A 24,216-nucleotide genomic window follows, 5' to 3' on the forward strand; every position below is an offset into this window, starting at 1 on the left:
TAAAGTCACACCTAGACACATCATAGGGAAATTATAGATCACCAAAAAGCAAACCTTAAAAACCACCAATGAGGGGCACCTGGATGGCTCAGTAGGTTAAGTCTCTGCCGTCAGCTCAGGTATGATCTCAGCAGGGAGCCTGCTTCCCCCTCTCTCTATGCCAGCCTCTCTGCCTACTTGTGATCTCTCTCTCCCTATCAAATAAATAAATAAAATTTTTTAAAAAATGAATAAAGCAGATTACTTACAAAGGAACAATTAGATTAAAAAACTTCTCAACAACTGAGACCAGAAAACAACAGAATAGTGTCTTCAAAGTGCAGGGGAAAACAAACGTAACCAAAATTCTCCAGCGAGATAAAATATTATTCAAGGGAGAAGGTGAAAACTACTCTAGCACGTGACTGCACTATGTTCTCTCATGCCTGTGAGGCTTTGTGTGTTCTATTCCTTTTACCCATAAAGTCCTCCTTCACCTCCCAATCTCCCCACAGATCAAATTCAAATTCTTTGTAAAGTTTTCCTTAACTTTCACTAATATGCAATTACAACAGAGGCCCTAGGAAAGAGCTAAGAACACAGGTTTTGGATGTGGGCAGAAATGGCTATGAATAAGAGCTGTGTAACTTTGGTCAAATTGCTGCTCTGAGACAATATTTTACTTATATAGATGATCATATCAATCCCTAGGTGCTTGTTCAAAATGCTAAGTGCTACATATGTAAATTTCTTGATATAAAATAAGCACTCATCAATAAGAAAATCTATAGGTTAACTATTAGAGAAAACTTCAGAAGGCTGCTTAAAAAACTCAATAGTATTTGAAAATGTTTATAATATAAAATACTGGATAAAAAGCAATAAACAAGAAATTGGAAAAAATTTTTTTCAAAAATAAGGTATCAGGGAAAAAATCTAACAAAAGATACGCAATTTATGGAGAAAATTACTTTACTGGAAGCAAAAGCAAATTAAACACTACCCTCAGGGATAGGCAGCTAAATACTACTATAAAGACAATAATATATGTATTCTACTGTATTCTACTGCATGATTAACCCACAATTTACTAATCTTACTGTTTCTAATTTTTCCCAATTTCAAATGACATTATAACAAATATCCTTGTTCCTATTTCCTTTTGCAATGTCCTCAAATTAAATGTGATTCCAATCAATATCTAACAGAAATTTTCCACAGGATTTGACAAGCTGACTCTGAAATTCAAATTGAAAGAGTTAGGGACCAAGAATAGCCAAAATTCTTTTGAAGAGTAATAAGGGAAATCTTGCCATATCAACATTTATTCTAATGTTATAATAATTAAAGCAGTATGACACTGCTGCAAGAGACATACCAATACAACAGAGAGCTGAGGACACACATACGAAATTGATATATGACAGAGGCAGCAAGCACTACAGGTTGAGGGAGGGGGTAAAAATGACTGTTCAAGGGACAAGGGGATGGTTCAGTCAGTTAAGTATCTGCTTTAGGCTCAGGTCATGATCCCAGGGTCCTGTGCTCCTTGCCCTCTGCCTGCGGCTCCCCCTCCCCTGCTTGTGCTCATATGCACTCACTCTCTCTCTCTCTCTGACAAATAAATAAATAAAATCTTTTTTTTTTTAATTACCTTACAGGGACATTTAAAAAAAAAATTGTTCAATAAATGGTACTAAAACAACTGGACCCATGTATTAAAAAAGAAAAAAATAGATCTTAATCTCACATTATATGTTAAAATCTAAATGAGGGGTGCCTGGGTGACTCAGGCTTGGTTAAGTGTCTGCCTGCAGCTCGGGTCATGATCCCAGGGTCCTTGGGTCATGATCTCAGAGTCCTGAGATCAAGGACCGCATCAGGCTCCCTGATCAATGGGAAGCCTGCTTCTTCAGTCTCTCACTACCCCATTTGTGTTCTGTCTCTCGCTGTCTCTCTCTGTGTCAAATAAATAAAAAATCTTTAAGAAAAAAAAATCTATGGGGCGCCTGGGTGGCTCAGTGGGTTAAGCCGCTGCCTTCGGCTCAGGTCATGATCTCAGGGTCCTGGGATCGAGTCCCGCATCGGGCTTTCTGCTCAGCAGGGAGCCTGCATCCCTCTCTCTCTCTGCCTGCCTCTCCATCTACTTGTGATCTCTCTCTGTCAAATAAATAAATAAAATCTTTTAAAAATAAATAAATAAATAAAAAAGAAAAGAAATCTAAATGAACTGAAGACCTAAATATGAAATGCAAAAACTTGACCTTTTTCAACAAAACACATAGCATTTTTTAGACTAAGGTAGAGAGAACTGCTTTTAAAAGACACAAATAATACAATGGGGCACCTGGGTGGCTCAGTGGGTTAAGCATCTGCTTTTGGCTAGGGTCATAATCCCAGTATCCTGAGAACAGCCCCACATCCAGCTCTCTGCTCAGTGAGGAGCCTGCTTCTCCATCAGCCTGCCCCTCCACCTGCCTGTGCACTCACTCTCTCACTCTCTCTCTCTCTGTGTCAAATAAATAAATAAAATATTTAGATAAATATATAAAAGACACAAATAATACAAACTATAGAAGAAAAATTACATTTTTTATTTAAAGCTTTTTGTTACAATACGAAATATTATGAGGGGAAAAGACAAGCCACAAACTAAAAGATGAAATTAGGACTCTACATAACCAAGGATCAGTATCTGGAATATGTATATATTACTGAGTTTTATGACATATACATATATATGTATATATTACTGAGTTTTATGACATATATATATATGTCATATGTATATGTCATAAAACTCAGTAATATAAAACCCAAAACCCAACATAAAACTGGCAAAGAATATGAACCAGCAATTCACAAAGGAAGAACTCAAATGGCCTAAAAACATGAAAAGATGTTCAATTTTACTAACAGGAAAATGCAAATTTAAAGTGTGTGTGTGTGTGTGTGTGTGTGTGCGCGCGCGCACACACACACACGCGCGCGCAGAATAGCACTCTATGACCTAGCAATCCCTCTCCCAGGAATCTAACCTAAAAAATTCTAGTGTATCTACACAAAGAGACACATGCAAAAATGTTCACTGCTGTCCTGCAGGAACAATGAAAAAATGTAAAGCATCTAATTGTCCCTTAGCAAAAAAACAGATTGCCAAACCATGGTTTACTCATACCACAGAATACTTAGTAGCAGTTAAAAATGAATTAACTAGTCCATATTAGTAACTTGGGAGGTGAAAAAGGCAAGCTTCAAAAATATTCATATAATTTGTGTGCAATTTTAACACTAAAACAATCATGTATTGTTTAAATGTAGCAAAAGTACAAAACATGCATGGATTTTCACACAGGAATTTTAAGATATCGGTAGCCCCTAGGGAGGGAAAGAAAAAGGAAGGGAGAAGATGACCCTTAGTTCTTTGGTCAAAAAAAACTCTATAGCAAATAGGGCAAAAGGTGAACATCTATTGATCTAAGCGGTGAGTACAAAGGTATCTTTTATATTACTTTTGTACCTTTCTGTGTATTGAAAATGTTTCATACCTGAAAATAGTTTTAATAGGTTTTATATAACATAAAAATGATTAGAAAAAATAATTACTATCTAATAAGACTTCCAAATTGCTGTGTTGTAGTTAAACGTTATTACAATGAAGATAACTAAAGATTATACTTCTAGCTCAAGTAGAATCTTCTACACTAAGAATCTCTCTATACTATTTCTGGTAAACTGGCAATGAAAAAAAAAAAAGAAAGAAACTAAAAGGAACACAGAAAAGAGAACAAAAAACTTCTTCAACTCTTTCTTCCAAGCTCTTGAATCATAAGAAATGTCATGTTCACTTGTTTAAATTCATGACCTGAGTTAGATGAATATTGCAGTAGAGTAAATTCCAGATTCATAGGGAAGAAAATTTCACAAGTAATCCATGTAAATACACAGATACCTACATAAATTATTTAAGAGATTCGTTCTAACACCATCCCTACAAAACCAATAAACACAAAATACGATACAATTAGCCAATGTACTTTAACTCTAAATATGTGTGAGAGGACATAAATAAAAGAGTTGGTATGGCACAGGCCTTTATCATCAAATCTTTACTGAAAGTTTTTATTTGTAGAGATATAACCTAGAGATGACAAAAAATTGTTATAATTCAGAAAATCAAATCCTGTAATATGGTTTCACACTGTACTTATGTTACAGAAGTGTTGCCCCTACAGATGAGCATGACAGTGAAAGTAAAACTTGCCACCGGACTCGGCAGTAGATACAACATGAAACCTCAAGGACAGGAATATTCATAGTGAGTTAAAGAAATAATGGAGGATCCCACTGCAATGAAGATTATAAGGCTGCCAGTGCAGAGAGGCCACATGTGAGTACAGGTGATCCTTGAAACTTTAAGAGTAGTCTAGACAGAACTCTCAGTAGAATATGAAAGGTTACTACAATTAGAATATCACCATTTTAAAAACCCTAATAAAAATATGGATCTGTGTCGCCTGGGTGGTTCAGTCATTAAGCATCTGCCTTCAGCTCAGGTCATGATCCCAGGGTTCTGGGATAGAGGCCCACATCAGGCTCCCTGATCGGTGGGAAGCCTGCTTCTCCCTCTCCCACTCCCCTGCGTGTGTTCCATCTCTCTCTGTCAAATAAATAAAATGTTTAAAAAATATATATGGATCTGGACAATAATAATTAATAGCCACTAAAATCTTTAACAAAATAGGTAACTTTATAATAAATAGGTCACACTGACAAATCTGAGCCCACTGATTAATCCTACCATTAACCACAGGAGAGACAAGGAAACATTCTGCAGCTCCTGATATGATCCAACAGGAAGTATAAAACCACTATGAAATTTCCTTGCTAAACAAAACAAAAAAATAGAATCTAAAATTCGATCAAGACTCTATATCCAACCACTTGTTTATAGGAAATAATGGGCAGAGATGAATAAGTTAAACCTCACATCTCAGACAAGCAATCAGTAATATCCAGAATGTGGGTTCCTTCAACTAGTAAATTGCAGACACACACACACACATACACACACACACACACACACACACACACACACACCAAAAAGAAAAAGAGGAGGGTACTGAATGGGTTTAACATAAAAGAGTCCTAAGAGATATAAAAACCAAACACAATATGAGGACCTTGTCTGAATCCTAATTCTAAATCAACCCTAAGAAATCATTCATGAGGGGCACCTGGATGGCTCAATCTTTAAGTGTCTGTCTTCAGCCCAGGTCACGATCCCATCGGGCTCCTGCTGGGCAGGAAGACCGCACTTCTCCCTCTTCCACTCTCCCCGGTTGTATTCCCACTGTATTCTCACTGTCTCTCTCTGTATCAAATAACTAAATAAAATCTTTTTTAAAAATTCATTCATAAAACAAATGGGAAAATCTGAACATTCACTGGATATTTGAAGACTTTAAGAAATAATTGTGAATATTTTAGGTGTGGTAAGTGGTACTGTGGTTGTTCTTTTAATTGTGATAAAATATATATAACGTAGGGGCGCCTGGGTGGCTCAGTGGGTTAAGCCGCTGCCTTCGGCTCAGGTCATGATCTGCCTCTCCAACTACTTGTGATTTCTCTCTGTCAAATAAATAAATAAAATCTTAAAATAAATAAATATATATATATATATATATATATATAACATAAAACTTACCGTTTTAACCTTATAGTTCAGTAATATTAAGAAAAGTCACACCACAATCCATCTCAAGAACTTTTTCATCGTCTCAAATTGAAACTCTGTACCCATTACACAATAACTCCCCACTTCCCTCTCCCTCCAGCCCCTGGCAACTACCATTCTACCTTCTGTCTCTAAAATTAAACTACTGCAGGTATCTCATAAAAATCGAATCATACAGTATTTGTCCTTTGTGTCTGGCTTATTTCACGTAGCATAATATCTTCAAGGATTGTCCCTACTAGCATATGTCTGAACTCCATTCCTTTTAAAAGCTGGGTAATGTTCCATCTTATATATGTACCACATTTTGCTTATCCATTCATGTGTCAATGAATACTTGGGTTATGTTTACTTTAAAGAGTTCACATCTCTTTACTGAGGTACATACTCAAATATTTATAAATTAAAGTATAAGATAGCTGAGATTTGCTTCAAAATATTCCAGTTTGGAAAGAAGGGGCAATGGTGGGGGAGGGGTAATAAGTGAAACAATATATCTCTTCTCACTTAACAGAGTAACAAAAATACTCTAACACCATGTATATTGGCCAAGACGTGGAGAAACACCCTCTCTCATTCATTGTTGGTAGAGTGTAAATTCATGTCTTTAGAGGGCTCTATCAAAGTTTAAAATGCACATTTTATTTAACCAAGAAAATAACTTCTAGGAATTTATCCTCACCCACATGCTCACACACAAATACAAAGGGTGTATACAAGCATACAACTGCAACAATGTTTATAATAGTCCAAGACTGGAAACAATTAAATATCTATCAGTAGGTAAATGACAGCATAAATTACAGGGAAAAAAATAAGAGTGCAATGAAATAAAATTAAACTGTTAAAAAAAACGTTTCGGGACGCCTGGGTGGCTCAGTTGGTTAAGCAGCTGCCTTCGGCTCAGGTCATGATCCCAGTCTCCTGGGATCGAGTCCCACATCAGGCTCCTTGCTCAGCAGGGAGCCTGCTTCTCCCTCTGCCTCTGCCTGCCATTCTGTGTGCCTGTGCTCGCTCTCTCCCCCTCTCTCTCTCTGATAAATAAATAAAATCTTTAAAAAAAAAATAAAGTTTCTATGTGCACTAATAAGAGACAGTGTCCAATAATTATGTTAAGAGGGGGGAAGCCAAGTACAGAAGAGTATGACACTACTTAACCAGACACTCACTGCTTTCACTTCTGGCACTGCCACAGACCAAATAAACCTAAAAACTTCCCACAACAGAAGAGCTATAATTGCAGTTGCAAATTGTAATTAGTGTCTTTTAAATGTATAGCTAAGCTTCAAAGAAAATAGGGAAATCTGTCACTGAGGAGAGGGATGGAGGAAAGATGAACTCTTACCTTTTTTTTTACTTTATCTACTTATTTTATCTGAGAGAAAGCATGAACAGTACAGAGGGATCATGACCCAAACCGAAGGCAGACACTTAACTGCCTAAGTCATGTAGGTCACCCTCCACTTATTTTTATGTTGTAACCAATATGTATTACTTTTCAAATTAAAAAAAGAAATTATCCCCAAAGCACTCTCAAAAAAGATGCTATGGGTTTAATAATCAATAAATAACCAGTTTATAATCAAACAATGAATAACTAAACCAATGTACTCTCAAGGCAGATTTTCAGGTATAAGAGCCACAATTTTATCCAATTTAATTCATCCAATTTGCTAAGCACCTACTAAGAGCAAGAGATTATGCTGGCCTCTGATTAACAGCAAGATAAGGTTCCTATTTTTTAAAGAGCTTAGAATCTGTGAGAGAGAACAAACAAGGAGGCAAAAAAAAAAAAAATAGAAAGAAAACTATAAATACAGGATAGAACATAAAAATGGTCATTCTCTGCACCAAAATTTGAGAACTAAATGTTTAAAATTCCAGCTTCTGGTTAGCACCATCAGAACCCCAAAACAATCAGATATTATTTTAGATTTTTCATTTTTTTAAATTTATCCATCCATCAACCATTTTTGACAATGACTGCATTTATTCATTAGTGGCAAAATTAAACTGTTATACATAGTTATTAATATCTAGTTTCCATACCCTTTGTGAATTCATCCCACAAATGAATTTTTTTTAAGATTTTATTTATCTAAGAGAGAGTGAGAGAGAGAGAGAAAGAGAGCGCACAAGATCGGGGAGGGGGTGGTCAGAGGGAGAAGCAGACTTCCTGCTGAGCAGGGAGCCCAATGTAGAACTCAATCCTGGAACTCCAGGATCATGACCAGAGCTCAAGGCAGACACTTAACCAGCTGAGTTACCCAGGCACCCACCCCAGTTGTTTTCTTCCTTTGGTTTGTGTATCTGTTAATATTTCCATAACATATCAATACCACTACAAAAATAACTAAATCTTTCCCCTATATTTTTATAATTATAAATATGAAAATTAAATAGTAATATAGGTTATGGCAGATCCAACATTCTTCCCCACCTCCAATCACATATTCTACCACAACAGACACTTGGGAAAAGGATTAAGGCACAGCAGGTTTTCTAAGAAAGCAGATACAGAGAAAATAGAATCCTTCCTTAAAAATTTACTGAAAAATGGTATTTAAAAATTTCTATTGCAGTTACAATAACAACCCCAAAAACAACATGTCTTCAATTCTTAGGAACCTAAGAGGGTTTTAAGAAATATCAAAAACTGAGAAAAGTTAAGTGTATTCTGTCCAAGCCACAGTGTCCATTTTGCCCGGCAGAAACACTACTGTAATTTGTTGATATTTCTAGTCCTGAAAAGGTTCCCGAGGCAGCCTTTTTTTTATATAATTTTTTTATTTTTTATAAACATATATTTTTGAGTGCTGTGAAGTGTGTAAACCTGGTGATTCCCGAGGCAGCCTTTTATCCTGCACTATTGGCTAACATCACCTATGTCTCTCCAGGCAGTCGTTAGGTGTATAGCCCAGAAATATTCTATCTAACCCAAAGAGTTGTAAAAACTCCAGAATTTTCACATGGCCACAATACATTTCTTGTTTATTTTTCTCCTTTATGAAATTGGACATGGCAACTGCTGGCAATACCTCTGCATTTCAGATAGGCAATAAGAATTATTTACTATGTATCAATTCACAGAGCGCTGCCAGGCTAGGGAAAAAATAAGAATCTACCAGATGTCAGTAAAGGCAAGTGCTATAAGATGAGCACGCGCCTTGCATGAGTACCTTCAAAGAAACACTGAGATATTTCTGCTCCTACATGGAAGCATCACAATTTAGATCAGACCTACAACTCATGCAGACCAACCTGATTATTATGACTGTATTCCAAAATTCAGGAAAGAGTCAATATTATTTCCTACTTTCCCCCTCTTTAGGGGTTCCAAATGCTAACTTCACCTAAGAAGTAAAAATGTCTAAATATCAGTAAAGGATTGTTCCAATTCCCATTTTAAAGATTTTTTTTTTTTAATATGTATTTGACAGAGAGAGATCCCAAGTAGGCAGAGAGGCAGGCAGAGGGAGGAAGAAGCAGGCTCCCTGCCAAGAGAGCCCTATTCGGGGCTCGATCCCAGGACCCTGGGATCATGACCTGAGCCCAAGGCAGAGGCTTTAACCCACTGAGCCACTGAGGTGCCCCTCCAATTCCCATTTTAAAATCCTCTTAAAAAATAATTTTTTAGGTGTTTTGTTTTGTGTTGTTTTTTAATATTTTATTTATTTATTTGACAGAGAGAAACAGCCAGAGAGGGAACACAAGCAAGGGGAGCGGAAGAGGGAGAAGGAGGCTTCCCACTGAGCTGGGGGCCTGATTGTAGGGCTGGATCCCAGGACCCTGGGATCATGGCCTGAGCCAAAGGCAGACGCCCAACGACTGAGCCACCCAGGCACCTCTTTTTTAGGTTTTGAAGAAGAAAAAGAAACAAAGGCCCAAATAGGAATGGCATATTAAAAAAAAAATTTAAAAAAGGACAAAAACACAGTATTGAACAGAGGTACTCAATAGGAATGCTATTTGTAGAGGCAGTAGAGAGAAGTGTTGAGCGGTCACTCTCTGGAGCCAGAAGGCTAGCAGTAATTTACTACCTGTATAATCCTGAGCAAGTTTTTTTAAAACTGTGCCCCACTTTCCTCTTCTGTATCATGGGAATAATGACAGTAACAATCTCAGGTTTGTTGAAGATTAAATGAGTTACATAATGTAAAGCAGTTAATATTTGTTTACCACACAGATGGATAAAAATCCAAAGTGTTAACACTCTTTTGATGGAGTTGGAACACAGAAGTCCGATACTTTGCTTAGTACTCAGCCTTATGGAGGACAATTTGTAAATCCATTGAGCACTTATCTCACTCATATTTTTGCACAGGTGTAAAAAGACAGGTATGGGGCACCGGGGTAGCTCAATCGTTAAGCAGCTGCCTTCAGCTCAGGTCCTGAGATGGAGCCCCACAGGGTGCCCCCCTCCTCCCTGCTTAGCAGGGAGTCTGCTTCTCCCTGGTCCTCTGCCCCTGCCCCTGCTCACTCTCTCTCAAGTAAATAAAATCTTTAAAAAAAAAAAGTGGGGGAGCTCCTGGGTGGCTCAGTTGTTAAGCCTCTGCCTTCTTCAGCTCAGATCATGATCTCAGGGTCCTGGAAAGAAGCCGGACTTCGGGCTCCCTGCTTGGCAGGAACCCTGCTTCTCCTCTCCCACTCCCCCTGCTTGTGTTCCCACTCTCACTGTCTCTCTCTCTCTCTCTCTGTCTCTCTCTCTCTCTCTGTCATATAAATAAATAAAATCTTAAAAAAAAAAAAAAGACAGGTATACCAGATTTTTTATTTCATACTGGAAACCCAAATGTCAAATATCAAAAATGATGATAAACAGAGTGGCAGGACACCTGGGTGGCTCAAGTGGTTAAACGTCTGACTCTTGATTTCAGCTTAGGTCATAATCTCAAGGGTCATGCGATAAAGCTCCACATTGGGCTCTGTGCTGGGTATGGAGACTGCTTAACATTCTCTCTCTCTCTCTCTCTCTCTCTCTGCCCCTTCATTGGCTCATGCACATGAACACTAAACAGCAGATTTTTTTTTTTTTTTTTTTTTTAAGTAGAGTGATACACTGATTTACTGACATGGAAAAACCTCTTGGTAAGTGCTTGGTAAGTGAAAAATGCAAGATGTTACATTACCTTTTGTATAAAAAGAAACAATAATCAAAATACATATTCATCCTTGTTTGTTTTTACATTAAGAGAAAGCAGTAACAATGAGAAGGAACTGGGCAGATGAAAGTCAGGATGGGAGGGAAACTTCAAACTGTGCATCTTTTTTTCTCTTTTGCTTTTTTGGCTACATGAATATTTTGCCTATTCAAATATTAATTGTTTAAGTATTTTTCAGTGTACAGAATACATTTTAATTCTCAAATATTGGCTGCAATTACTATTACCATTGTTGTTGGTAGTAGTAGTAGTGATACTAGTTACAAGCTTAAAATACCTCCTTTCTGAAGCCTTTTTCGTACTCACTCTGCAGAGAAGCCTCCTCTAACTCCCAGAGTATTTAAAGAATTTATCATTTTCTACTGTAGCGTAAGCCGCTTAGGAGGTAAGTCAATGTCTTGTTCATTTTTAATATCCTAGGAGCCTTGCCTGCACCTGGTAGACACAAACATTCCGTAGTAACAGTAACCTACAAGTACTCCAAAGAAGAAAATAGTGACCCTTTCTAAAAGGAGTATGCTCTATTATTAATTATAAGACCAGAAAATATTAAAACTTGAATAACTGGGTTTGCTAACATTCTTTCAACTATTGCCCAGCCAAAATGTCCTCTCTTTCAACAAGTTTTTTTTTTCTTTTCCCAGGACTTCCCCAGATATTGATAACATGTCCCATGCCAAAACACTACATGCACCAACTCTTTAACTCACTGCAATCTCTGAAATGCCTTTTGTCCTAAGTCCCAACACCCTGGTACACTGATCCTATCAAAAAAGCATTTGTTGACCGTCTCCTTTTAAATAGATGTTCACATAATAGTCAGTGAATAAAGTGCCCTTTTAACTGGAGAAGACCTAATACTTGATTCCTAATTCGCTCAGTGTTTTGTTTGTTCTTCTGGTATGTAGTGTGTTCTATAACCGACTGTTCAGTAGCCCAATTCTAGATGTCATTCCAGCACACCAAATACTCCGCTGACAGCTCAACAGTCACTTTTCATGCAGGCCCCTCCCCTTCCCTCCTCCCTCAACCCTCATAAGCTCTAGAGCTCCTTCGCCGATACTGACAGACACACTGACAGTTCAGAAGTCCTTCCACCCAAGCTGTCTTCCCCTGCAGCTGTAAGACCACCTCCCCGACTCTTACCATCCTGCGACCTAATTCGGTCCCCAATACCATCCCTCTTCCACTTAATCCAAATCACATCATTTTCTTCCCAAAGAACCTGGCAGCTTTAAAGCTTTTCCCAGTAAGTGCACAAATGACAGCACGACACCAGATTCCCCAAGAATCTTCTGCTCCTCCTTCCCCTCCTACCCCACGCACTGGCTCCTCTGTCGCTACCACTCACTCGCCCTGGCTTCCCCGAAAATTCACAGCCTCGCTCGGTAAACACGCTCTCCGCTCTCCGCTCTCCCCTCTCCCCACTCCCTCTCCACCGCTGACAGCTCAGTCACCTCCATCCCCATGCGGCTGCACCCTCCCCCACCCCTTCCCCTGACAGCTCAGGGTCGGCTCCCAGCCTTTTCCCCCCTCCCGAGGCCTCCCCAGACCCGGCAGGAGCCGCCCGCGGTGCCCCCCGCCCCGGAGGAGGGCTCCACTCACCCACTCTCCCGCATCACGTTGCTGTCCCCGCAGTCACAGGCACCCCCAGCCTGGCTGCGGAACATATTGAAGTCGTGTCCGGTGTGGTCGCCCTGGTGGAAGCACTCCGCGCACAGCGACATGCAGGGGGAGATGCCGCACGTCCGGCAGCGGTAGGCCACGAAGTTGGCTGTCCAGACCAGGCCGCAGAGCGCCGCGGGGTCGTAGGCCCGCACCGCCGCGCAGAACTCCTCGTAGCCTCCGCCGCCCGCCAGAAGGCACTTACACCACTCCAGGGCCTCCTCCTCGGCCGCCCCCGGACCGCCCCCGCCGCCGGCTGCCGCCGCCTCCTCGCCGTCCGCAGCCGCGGTCAGCGGCCGCTCGGCGCTCAGCACCCGCTCCAGCAGCGCCTGTAGCTCCTCAGCACCTGCCCTGTTGTCCGGCCGGCTGAGGGCCGCCTTCAGGTGCGCCGCGGTGGCCGCCTTGTCCACGGCCAGCCCAGGCGCGGGCAGCTCGGGTTGGGGCGGCTGCGGCCCCCCGACGGCCGCCGCGGCCGCCGCCGCCGCCATGATGAGAGCTCAGAATTTGGAGAGCCCAGGGCCGGCGGCTCCTCCCGGGAGGGTGGGGGAATTGACTGCTGCGATTGCTCGGCCCGCCCAACTCTCGCGATACCGCGGAGTCGCCGCGCACCTCCGTCCGCGTCCCCGCCCCTGCACACGCCCCCTCGGGCTTTGGGGCCTGCTCCCCGCCCCTCTCTCGTGGGTGCTCTTGGGTCCTTTCCCCTCCTCTTGACTCCCAAAGTTGAGAGCTCCTGAAATAAGGGACCCGCCTTTAAAAAAAAAAAAAAAAATATGGACAACTTTAGTATGGACCATATGAAAAATCTTTAATATGGACATTTTCTTCTTTATTTACCTGGACTATAGGAATTATGCAGAGCATCTTTCAGATGTATTTTAAGCATTTGCATTCCGTTTTGAGATGTAGATTCCCATTGTCATTAACCCTTAATTACTACTGAATCACTATTACTGTTGAAGCAAACTCCTAATTTCCCCCCATATCAATCCTTACCCTCACATTATTATCAGGTTAATCTAAAGTACATTTTTTTAGATGATTAAAGTACACTACATTCTTACTATCATTCTGTTCAAAGTCTTCAGCGGCGGTGGGGGGATATGGTAAGCTCCTTAAATCTTCTCTCAAACACCCACTTTTCTCTTTTTTTTTTTTTTAATTTTTTAGATTCTATTTACTTATTTCAGAGAGAGATCGAACACACCCACGGAAGGGGGGGAGAGCAGAGGGCAATCATGCTCACGCTGTGCAGGGATACCTGCTAGGATTCTGTCCCAGAGCTAGGACTCTGACCCTGAGATCATGACCTGAGCAGAAGGTAGATGCTTACCTAACTGAGCCACTCAAGCGCCCCCCAAAACCCACCTATCTTTAGGTCCTTATCTCCTGACACTACTCCAGGTTTGCCATATGAAATAGACCAATGGGACTGTTCATTGTTTTATGAGGCTTTATCATTTCCTGCCTCTGGTTCTTTATTGCTTCTAGTTCCCACACCACTCCATTCCACTTGCTCACCCTGCAGTCTAATCTAGCACAGTCTACTTATGTAATTTCTTTTCTTCAAAAGAATGGCTCTTAACTTACTTGATAATACAACTTCTTTTTTTTTTTAACTCTATACTGGAGGTGGGCTCAAACTCAGCACCCCAAGTTTAAGAATCACATGTTCTATCAACTGAATCAACCAGGCACCCCTTAATGATATAACTTACTGCCTTTACTGTAAAAATCTCATCTTCACCTCACTAATTGGTAAATTTCCTAAGGGCAAAGAATGAGTCTTCTTCATTATAGGGCATAAATGTTGAAATATTTGTACGATTATTGTTAAATAGAACATACTTATAATAGATAATATTTGCTACATATTTTTACAGGCCCTGCTCTTTATATATGTTATTTCATTTAATCCTCTCAATAGTTTGATGAGGTAAGTACTGTTAATAGAAAAAAAAAAAAAAAACTTCAGGAGATGATTTATGTGCCCCAAAACCCACAGCTGGCAATTAAATGAAATGTGACTTATATCCAAATCCATCTGATTCCAAAAGCTCTGCTCTTAACTACCACACCAGTATTTTCCAAACCTGCCTGATCCCTAAGAATCACAGAAGCTCTACTCACAAAAACAGATTCCCATGAACCATCTCAGACCTAAGTAATCAAAATCTCCAGAGTTTATATTTCCCTGTCTAATGAAATCTGAACCTTGAGGGAGATTATTATTAATGATCCTTCCAGAACTAAAATTCTACAGCTTATTAAAGCTTCCACAGCTTACTTCCAGACAGCTGGCTGTGTTATACAAAGAAATTAGTAACATATTACAGAGGACAACCAAGAATGAAAAAAATAAAACTATAGGAGAAATAATCCAAGGAAGTAGAAAAGAGTATTTCCAAACCATAACCCTGTATTTGAAATGAACTAAACACAAAACATACTATTTTATATATCGTGACCCTCTACATTAATAAAGCATGTCATAATAATCATTAAGCAGTGATAATTGATTCAAAATTGCTCAATAATTCTCTTTATGAATCACCAAATTATAAACCAAGTAAATTCCAGGAACATTTCAAATTAAGGTAGAACTAGTGTGCGTTCACCAGTCAATGCTTATGGGTTAAGGCAGTTCTGGGATTTCTGGAAACATCCACAAAATCCAACCAGTGCCTCATTTTTGCTGTACAAAAATAACAAAACTTAAATACTAACCTGTATTTCAGTCACACAGACATTGCAGCACATGTACAGAAATCCAGACATTTGCCAGATTTCCCACTTATACTGGTGTCGCGAGCAAAACCCCTGCGTCCTCCCAGGAGGTCGCAACGTGTAAAGAAGAGATAGAGAGATGGATATGATGTAACTCCCTTGATCTTTATTGGGACGAGGTCCGCACCACTATCGTGGCCCGGTCACGGGCCCGCTGACGTTGTCATGGAGAAGGAGACGTCGCCTCACAATCTAGACAGAGAGGTCACCGCAGAAGTTGAGACTGAGAACCAGCGAGTGGTCGGCAACGAAACTGTCGGGATGTCGGTAGCACCGGCGATGATGTTCTCCCGACAGGGAACTCGCTTCACCTCAGTCCCACCCGATGCCTCTTTATATACTGTGCTAAGTCTCCTTCATAAACACATCACATCACTTGTTTTTCTTATGCTTACACACCAAAAACATACACACATCGTAAACATGTTTTGGTTTACGATATTTCGTACAAGTTAAAATATTTACAACTTGTTACTCCGCGCTAATCTTATCACTACATGCATATGATCTAGGCTTATTTGCTATGTGGTATTTGCTATGTGGTTAGTTTGTTATCACTACACGCATATGGTCTAGGCTTATTTGCTATGTGATTAGTTTGTATTTTGTTCCTGTTTTTCATTTAGTAGGGGTTTGCACTTACTACATATTATTTATTTATTTATTCATTTATTTATTAAAGGTTCGTACTCACTACAACTGGTTATGATGATATAAGACCTGTTCAAAATCAAAGAACCATTAAAAAATAACTGATAATATTAAGAATATAAATAAACCAATCAGAAAATGGGCAAAATATGTGAACAGACATATAGAAGATATATAAATGGCTGATAGACTTAGAAAAGATACTCAGCATCATTAATCATTAAGGAAAATTACATCTATAATATACCACTATACTATCCACTAGAATGGCAATAATCAAAAGATAGATAATAACAAATGTCAAGGATATGGAGAAACAATAACATGGATAGACCAAGAAGTAATTATACTAAGTGAAGTAAGTCAGACTGAGAAAAACAAAAACCGTATGATTCCACTCATAAATCAAACTAAAAAAATAAATAAATAAACAAGAATCAGACATGTAAATAGAGGGAATAAACTAATGGCTGCCAGAGGGAAGGGGGTTGAAGGGATGGGCAAAATGGGTGAGGGGGAGTGTTAGATGCAATCCTCCAGTTATGGAATGAGTGTCATGGAAAAAAAGCAAATCATAATGAATATAGTCAAGGATATTGTAATAGTAATGTCATGGGACAGATTATAGTTATACTTGCAGTGAACAAAGCATGATGTATAAACTTGAATCAAATCACTAAGTTGTACTCCTGAAACTAATGTAACATTGTGTATCAACTATACTCTTAAAAAAAAAGAGAGGTTCCTGGTTGTCTCAGTCCATAAAGCATGCAACTCTTGATCTCAAGGCTTAATCTTGAGTTCAAACCCCCACTGGGTGTGGAGCCTACTTCAAAAAAAAATTAAATTAAATAGTAAACAAATTTATCATTGAGCCCTGCATTTCCACTCCTAGGAATCTACCCAAGAGAATCTACACTGCATATCCACACAAAAACTTAGATGTAAATATTCATACCAGTATCATTCGTAATAGTCCCCTCAAACTGGAAATGATCCAAAGGTCTATGAATTTGTAAATGGATAAACAAAATGAATAAACTTCTAAAAATGTTTTGTCAAAGAAGAAAGTCAGACACAAAGGATGAATATTATATTACACATTTACATAAACTGTCCAGAAAAGACTAATGTACAGAGACAGAAAGTAGAGGCAGAAAGTGGTTGTCTGAAGCTGGGGAGTAAAAAACAGGGAGTGGCTGCAAATGGATACAAGGTATCTTTTTAGGATGATGAAAACATTCTAAAGTTGGTTGGGTGATGGTTGCACAACTATGTAATTTGCTAAAAATCACTGAATTTTACTCTAAAAACAGGTGGATTTTATGGTATGAAACTACACCTCAATAAAACAGTTTAAAATAATAATAGTAATCAGTAGTATTAGTTATTATGTGAGATGAATGAAAAAAATCAAGTTTCTGTCCAGGTACAAACTATTTTACTGCTTTAGCTTTTAAAATGAGTATGATAAGCTCTCAAATCCTTGCTTCTCCTAGAATGTTTGGGACTTCTATCATTTGGATTCAGAAAGTCTGACATTTTTCTCTTTCAGTGTGTGAGTGTAATATAAAAACTCTTCTTCTAAATTACCTCTCAAATCACTGTGCTGTGTCATGGGGAATTCCTACAAGGATCATATTTCCATGAGGGAAAGCCAGACTGAAATGCAGCTGAAAACTCTGTACTCCTTAAATGCTATACTTCATTAAATGTTACTGTTACTCTACTGAGGACATTGAATGAATAATGCAACATACTGCTGTTACAGAAAGCCACAAAATAGTACCTAAAGAACTGCATTTTGCTTCTTAAATTGGCTTTTCAAATTATAATAAAACCACACAAGTAAGGTTAAAAAGCTACAAATGATAGATGACCCAATTGCTTCCAAAATTGGAGACCCTTAACAGAGAAATAACAAAATAATAGAAACACTCCAACGCTGCTTTTGTATTTATCAAGACTTTCTGTTTGAAAGTCCTTGAACTAGCTTAAGCCAAAAAGAGGATAATATTAGATGATATAAACAATGGAGGGAAGAGGGGAATGAACCTGCATGCACCCTCAGCTCTTAGGATGGGCTCCACTGTCTCCAACAGCTTATGTGCATGTGCCTCCCCAGCCCCAGCTCTAGACCATATCTCCACACCTTCACAACAGAGAAAACGGATCTCCTGTCTGCCAGATCCACTTAAAACCCAGAGGAAGAACTCTGACTGACCCAGCTGATGGCCGATGCCACCTTTATGACCAGAAGGAAGAGAAAGAGATACCTGCTAGAAATACACACATGCAAGATGCCTACCACAATCGTAACTTCTAAATTTCCGCCTGGCCTCCATATATACACACCAGGCTTTTCTCTAGGTGCACAGCAAGTTCACCAGCTCTAATCACAACTATTCACACCGTAAGAAAGATTGTGTCTACTATAGCCAAGAAATTCTGCCTGATCACATTTAAGATTCACAGCCCTGAAAGGTTATTATTATTATTACTAGGCCCCATTTTACTAGCAGCAATGATACCCTTTATTTCATAGGTCAAAACGTAAGAACAAAGCCTAGAAGAGAAATCACTTATTGTTCCCACATGTGCCCTTCTTCCTTCTCCTCTCTCACTCCACCTCTTCTTCTTTCTCTCCCTCCCCAACAACCCCTTCTCTCCCTTCCTTCTTACCATCTTCAATATCTAAGTCTTGTAAAATCCTGCAACTATGCTTACTGTGATTCTCTCATTTGTTTAATATTGAAGCAAGGACATTTTTAGTAAGTTTCTCAACTCATGCTTTAGAAATATTTTTGGGAAAAAAGCATGACTGTGCATTAAGGGTTTGACCTATATTAGCTCCTCTACAGATTAATCTGTGCAATTTTTCCAAGGCTATAAATGCTTAACAATCTTCTGGAGTCTTTCTCATCATCATTTAATACCATATATATTGTGCTAACTTTCTCTCCCTCCTTTTTTTTCTTAAACCAGAAGAAAGTTTCCTTCTCTGCACCTCCACTAAAGAACAGAACATCTTTGCCCACTGTCATTTTCATGCAACAAATAAGTGCAATATTTGTTGAGTCCCTACCAGTTGCTCTCTGCAAGAGCTGAGGGTAGCAAACAGACATGATCCATGGCATACTTGGCGTGGCACAATGCCAGAGGCATCATTCACATGGAATACAATGCTTCTGATTATAACCTAATCCACAAATACATTACTATTGCTACAATTATTATTACCTCTCATCTTGGAGTGAGCAAACATTTTTTTTCAATATTTTCTCAGTTTATTAACGTTAACAGGGTACTTATACATCTAAACATAGACAGAGAGGCAGGCAGAGAGAGAGAGAGAGGGAAGTAGGCTCCCTGCTGAGCAGAAAGCCTGATGTGGGACTTGATCCCAGGACCTGGAGATCATGACCTGAGCCAAAGGCAGTGGCTTAACCCACTGAGCCACCCAGGCACCCACAAACATTTTTTAATGGACACAAAAAATACTAACCAGAAAAGACTGGCTGACAAAATTAATTAATTTAAAATTTGTAAATTTCTATTCATTAAAAGGGATCATTAAGAGTTACCAAAAATTTTTTAAAAGATTTTATTTATTTGAGAGAGAGAATGAGAAGAGGGAGAGAGAGAGAGAGAAATCATAAGCAGGGACAGGTGTTAGGAGGAGAAACGGACTCCCTACTAATCAGAAAGCCTGATGTGGGACTGGATGCCAGGACTCTGGGATCATGACCTGAGCTGAAGGCAGGCGCTTAACTGACTGAGCCACCCAGGTGCCCAAGAGTTATAAAATTTGTTTGAGGTGATAAAAAAGTATTGGAAATAGATAGTGATGATGGTTGAACAACATTATGAACATAATTATTGCCACTGAATTGTATCCTTAAAAATGGTTAAAATGGCATTTTGTTATATATATTTTACCACGATTTTTAAAAGTTAATAATGTAATATGGCAAAACCACTGAATTGTACACTTTATTTTTTTAATTGTTACTTCTTTTTTTTTAAGATTTTATTTATTTATTTGACAGACAGAGATCCCAAGTAGGCAGAGAGGTAGGCAGAGACAGAGAGGAGGAGGAAGCAGGCTCCCGCTGAGTAGAGAGCCCGATGTGGGGCTCGATCCCAGGACCCTGGGATCATGACCTGAGCCAAAAGCAGAGGCTTTAACCCACTGAGCCACCCAGGTGCCCTGAATTGTACACTTTAAATAGGTGAATTGAATGGTATGTGAATTATACCCTTAAAAAGCCGGTTTAAAAAAAAAAAGATATCATTAAGAGTAAAATAGGCAAGTTACAGAGTTGGAGAAAATATTTGCAACATGTCTAACCCAAAAAGGATATCCATCTAGAATATATAGAGAATTCCTACAAAGCAACAAGGGAATGACAGTCATCCCAATAGAATAATGGGCAAGACACTTCAATAGACACTCCAAAAAAGGAGATAAAGGAGATAATCCATTTAACAAATGAACAAAAGAAGTACTCATTAGTAATCAGGGAAATGCCAGTCAAAATTGTATTGAGTGTCTACTGTACAACCAAGAGAAGGGCTAAAATTTTAAAGATTGATTATGCCATATATTGGTGAGGATGCTGAGCTCCTGAGCTATGAGTGCCAGTAGGAGAGCAAAATGGTTCAGCCACTTTGGAAAAGAGTTCAATCGTTTCTTATGAAGTTGAACATATACTACTCAATGATCCAAAAGTTACATTTAAGAGAAACAAGAACAGATATATCCAGGGAAAAAGTATGCAAGAATGTTCATAGTAGCATTATTCATATTAGCAAAAAACTAGAAACAAATGTCCATCAACAAATGAATATAAACAAGTCATGGTATATTCATATGGTAAAACACTACTCAGCAATAAGAAGATACATCCAGGGCACCTGGGTGGCTCAGTGGGTTGAAGCCTCTGCCTTTGGCTCAGGTCATGATCCCAGGGTCCTGGGTTCAAGCCCCACATGGGGCTCTCTGCTCAGCAGGAAGCCTGCTTCCTCCTCTCTCTCTGTCTCTGCCTGCCTCTCTGCCTACTTGTGATCTCTGTCAAATAAATAAATAAAATCTAAAAAAAAAAGTTACATCAAAGATGAATCTGAAAATCTTTATGGTAAGTGAAAGAAGGCAAACACAAAAAACTGCATATGCATGACTCCATTTATGTGAAGTTTTGTAATAGGCCCAAGTAAGCTATGATGATTGAAATTAGAATAGTGGTTGCCTGTGGGATGGCAGCAATTGACCCATAAGGAGCAGAAGGTAATTTATTAGGCTGGATAGTGGAAATCATTAAGATCAATTACTTGACGTGGTGTTTATATGATATATGTTATTCACATTTCATCAAACTGTACGGTCAAGATTTGTGTACTTTGTTTAAACTAAGTCCTCATTTTAAATCTGAAACAAACTAAATATCCATCAACATTAAAATAAGTAGATTATATTGGGGCGCCTGGGTGGCTCAGTGTGTTAAACCACTGCCTTCGGCTCAGGTCATGATCTCAGGGTCCTGGGATCGAGTCCCGCATCGGTCTCTCTGCTCAGCAGGGAGCCTGCTTCCCTTCCTCTCTCTCTCTGCCTGCCTCTCCATCTACTTGTGATCTCTCTCTGTCAAATAAATAAATAAAATCTTTAAAATAAGTAGATTATAGTATATTCATATAATGGACTACTATATGGCATTGAAAATGAGCAAACATGGATGACTCTTAAGAACATACTGCTGACACAAAAGGCAAGGGAAGCAAAGGAAAAAATGAACTATTGGGATTTCATCAAGATCAAAAGCTTTTGCACAGCAAAGGAAACAGTTAACAAAATCAAAAGACAACTGACAGAATGGGAGAAGATATTTGCAAACGACATATCAGATAAAGGACTAGTGTCCAGAATCTATAAAGAACTTAGCAAACTCAACACCCAAAGAATAAATAATCCAATCAAGAAATGGGCAGAGGACATGAACAGACATTTCTGCAAAGAAGACATCCAGATGGCCAACAGACACATGAAAAAGTGCTCCATATCACTCGGCATCAGAGAAATACAAATCAAAACCACAATGAGATATCACCTCACACCAGTCAGAATGGCTAAAATCAACAAGTCAGGAAATGACAGATGCTGGCGAGGATGCGGAGAAAGGGGAACACTCCTACACTGTTGGTGGGAATGCAAGCTGGTGCAACCTCTCTGGAAAACAGCATGGAGGTTCCTCAAAATGTTGAAAATAGAACTGCCCTATGACCCAGCAATTGCACTATTGGGTATTTACCCTAAAGATACAAATGTAGTGATCCAAAGGGGCACATGCACCCGAATGTTTATAGCAGCAATGTCTACAATAGCCAAACTATGGAAAGAACCTAGATGTCCATCAACAGATGAATGGATCAAGAAGATGTGGTATATATACACAATGGAATACTATGCAGCCATCAAAAGAAATGAAATCTTGCCATTTGCGACAACATGGATGGAACTAGAGCGTATCATGCTTAGCGAAATAAGTCAAGCAGAGAAAGACAACTATCATATGATCTCCCTGATATGAGGAAGTGGTGATGCAACATGGGGGCTTAAGTGGGTAGGAGAAGAATAAATGAAACAAGATGGGATAGGGAGGGAGACAAACCATAAGTGACTCTTAATCTCACAAAACAAACTGAGGGTTGCTGGGGGGAGGGGGTTAGGGAGAAGGGGGTGGGATTATGGACATTGGGGAGGGTATGTGCTTTGGTGAGTGCTGTGAAGTGTGTAAACCTGGTGATTCACAGACCTGTACCCCTGGGGATAAAAATATATGTTTATAAAAAAAATAAATAAAAAAAAAAGAACATACTGCTGAATTAAAGAAATCTGATGTAGTACGATTCTACTTACATAAAGTAAAAAAAGAAACCCAGAAAAATTTATCTCTGGTGTTAAAAGTCAGGATAGTGATGGCCTTTGGAAAGGTGGGCAGGGAAGTGATTGGAAGGGAGCATGAGGTGGATGCTTTTGGGGTGCTGATGGTACAGATTGGTTCATTATAGTCACTTGTTCAGGGAGCTGTTCATCTACAATTTGTTTATATATGTTGTACATCAAGAGTAAGTTTTTTTTTTTTTTTTAAAGATTTTATCTATTTATTTGACAGAGAGAAATCACAAGTAGATGGAGAGGCAGGCAGAGAGAGAGGGAAGCAGGCTCCCTGCTGAGCAGAGAGCCCGATGTGGGGCTCGATCCCAGGACCCTGGGATCACGACCTGAGCCGAAGGCAGCGGCCTAACCCACTGAGCCACCCAGGCGCCCCAAGAGTAAGTTTTTTTTTTAATTAGTACTATTAGTGAGGAAGATATATATTTTACAATTAGTAATTTGTGAATAAATGAATGAAACTTCCCCACTAAGAAATCTTCCAAATTTAAAGGTTAGATGTGATTATAAATCTATTTAAATTGAAATATGCTTTCAGAGTATACTTTCTAATATTAGAAATATTAGAAAAGTTTACTCTTAAACTTTATTGAAATTCTCTACCTTTCTTCCACACACGTGAAGGAGAAACTCCAAAGTTCATCTCATGACGACAACACAACATGATCAAGGGGCCAAGTGAGAATTCCAAAAGTTCCTGACTCCAGGGCATCTCTACAGGACATATGCATAAAGATACTCAGAACAGGTATTTTTTTGCCTGCTGCAGAGAACAGGTAAAGTCAAACTATTGGACTAGTGTAAAAAGATAAAGGGGATAAGATAAGTAGAATAAGGCCAGGGGTAAGAATTCATAAAACGATGTTTGGACAGTGGTTAGGAGAGTATGTTTTACACTGCAACTGTCCTGAAGGAATCCCCCTGGCCTCCCAGCACATATGTCCTGTGCTTGGGCAACTCACACTGATTTGTTCAATCAAACTGCCTTTTTAAATCACATAACTTGAGCAATTCATCAAATATTATTTGATAATATAATTTGAGTTTCTTGAGAAGTAGGAAGCATGCCTTCATTATTTTCCAGTACATAACACAATCTCTTATAAATTCCAAACATTCAATATTTGAATATTCATTGATCATTTCTCAAAGTATGTCCCTAGAAACTTAGGCAGGAGATGCCCAAGAATCTTTCAGGAGGTCCACAAAGTCAAGATTCTTTTCATAATAATACTAAGACATTATTTGGTTTTTTCTTACTCTTATTATTTCAGGGGCATGCAGTGGAC

General features: G+C 39.1%; 1 protein-coding gene across 6 annotated transcripts in view; it reads right to left on the reverse strand.

The window, feature by feature from the left end:
• UBR3 (ubiquitin protein ligase E3 component n-recognin 3) overlaps positions 1 to 13,086 on the reverse strand; it is a 239,426-nt gene extending 226,340 nt beyond the window's left edge. For all 6 annotated transcript variants that reach the window (XM_059167078.1, XM_059167073.1, XM_059167076.1 and 3 more), the window contains exon 1: positions 12,484 to 13,086. In XM_059167078.1, coding sequence (XP_059023061.1) covers positions 12,484 to 13,031 — 548 coding nt within the window. In that variant the 5' untranslated portion in view covers positions 13,032 to 13,086. The remainder of the gene's footprint in view (positions 1 to 12,483) is intronic.
• Between the last annotated feature and the right edge of the window lie 11,130 nt (positions 13,087 to 24,216).

This window comes from Mustela lutreola, chromosome 3 (assembly GCF_030435805.1).
Source record: "Mustela lutreola isolate mMusLut2 chromosome 3, mMusLut2.pri, whole genome shotgun sequence".
Lineage (NCBI taxonomy): Eukaryota > Metazoa > Chordata > Mammalia > Carnivora > Mustelidae > Mustela > Mustela lutreola.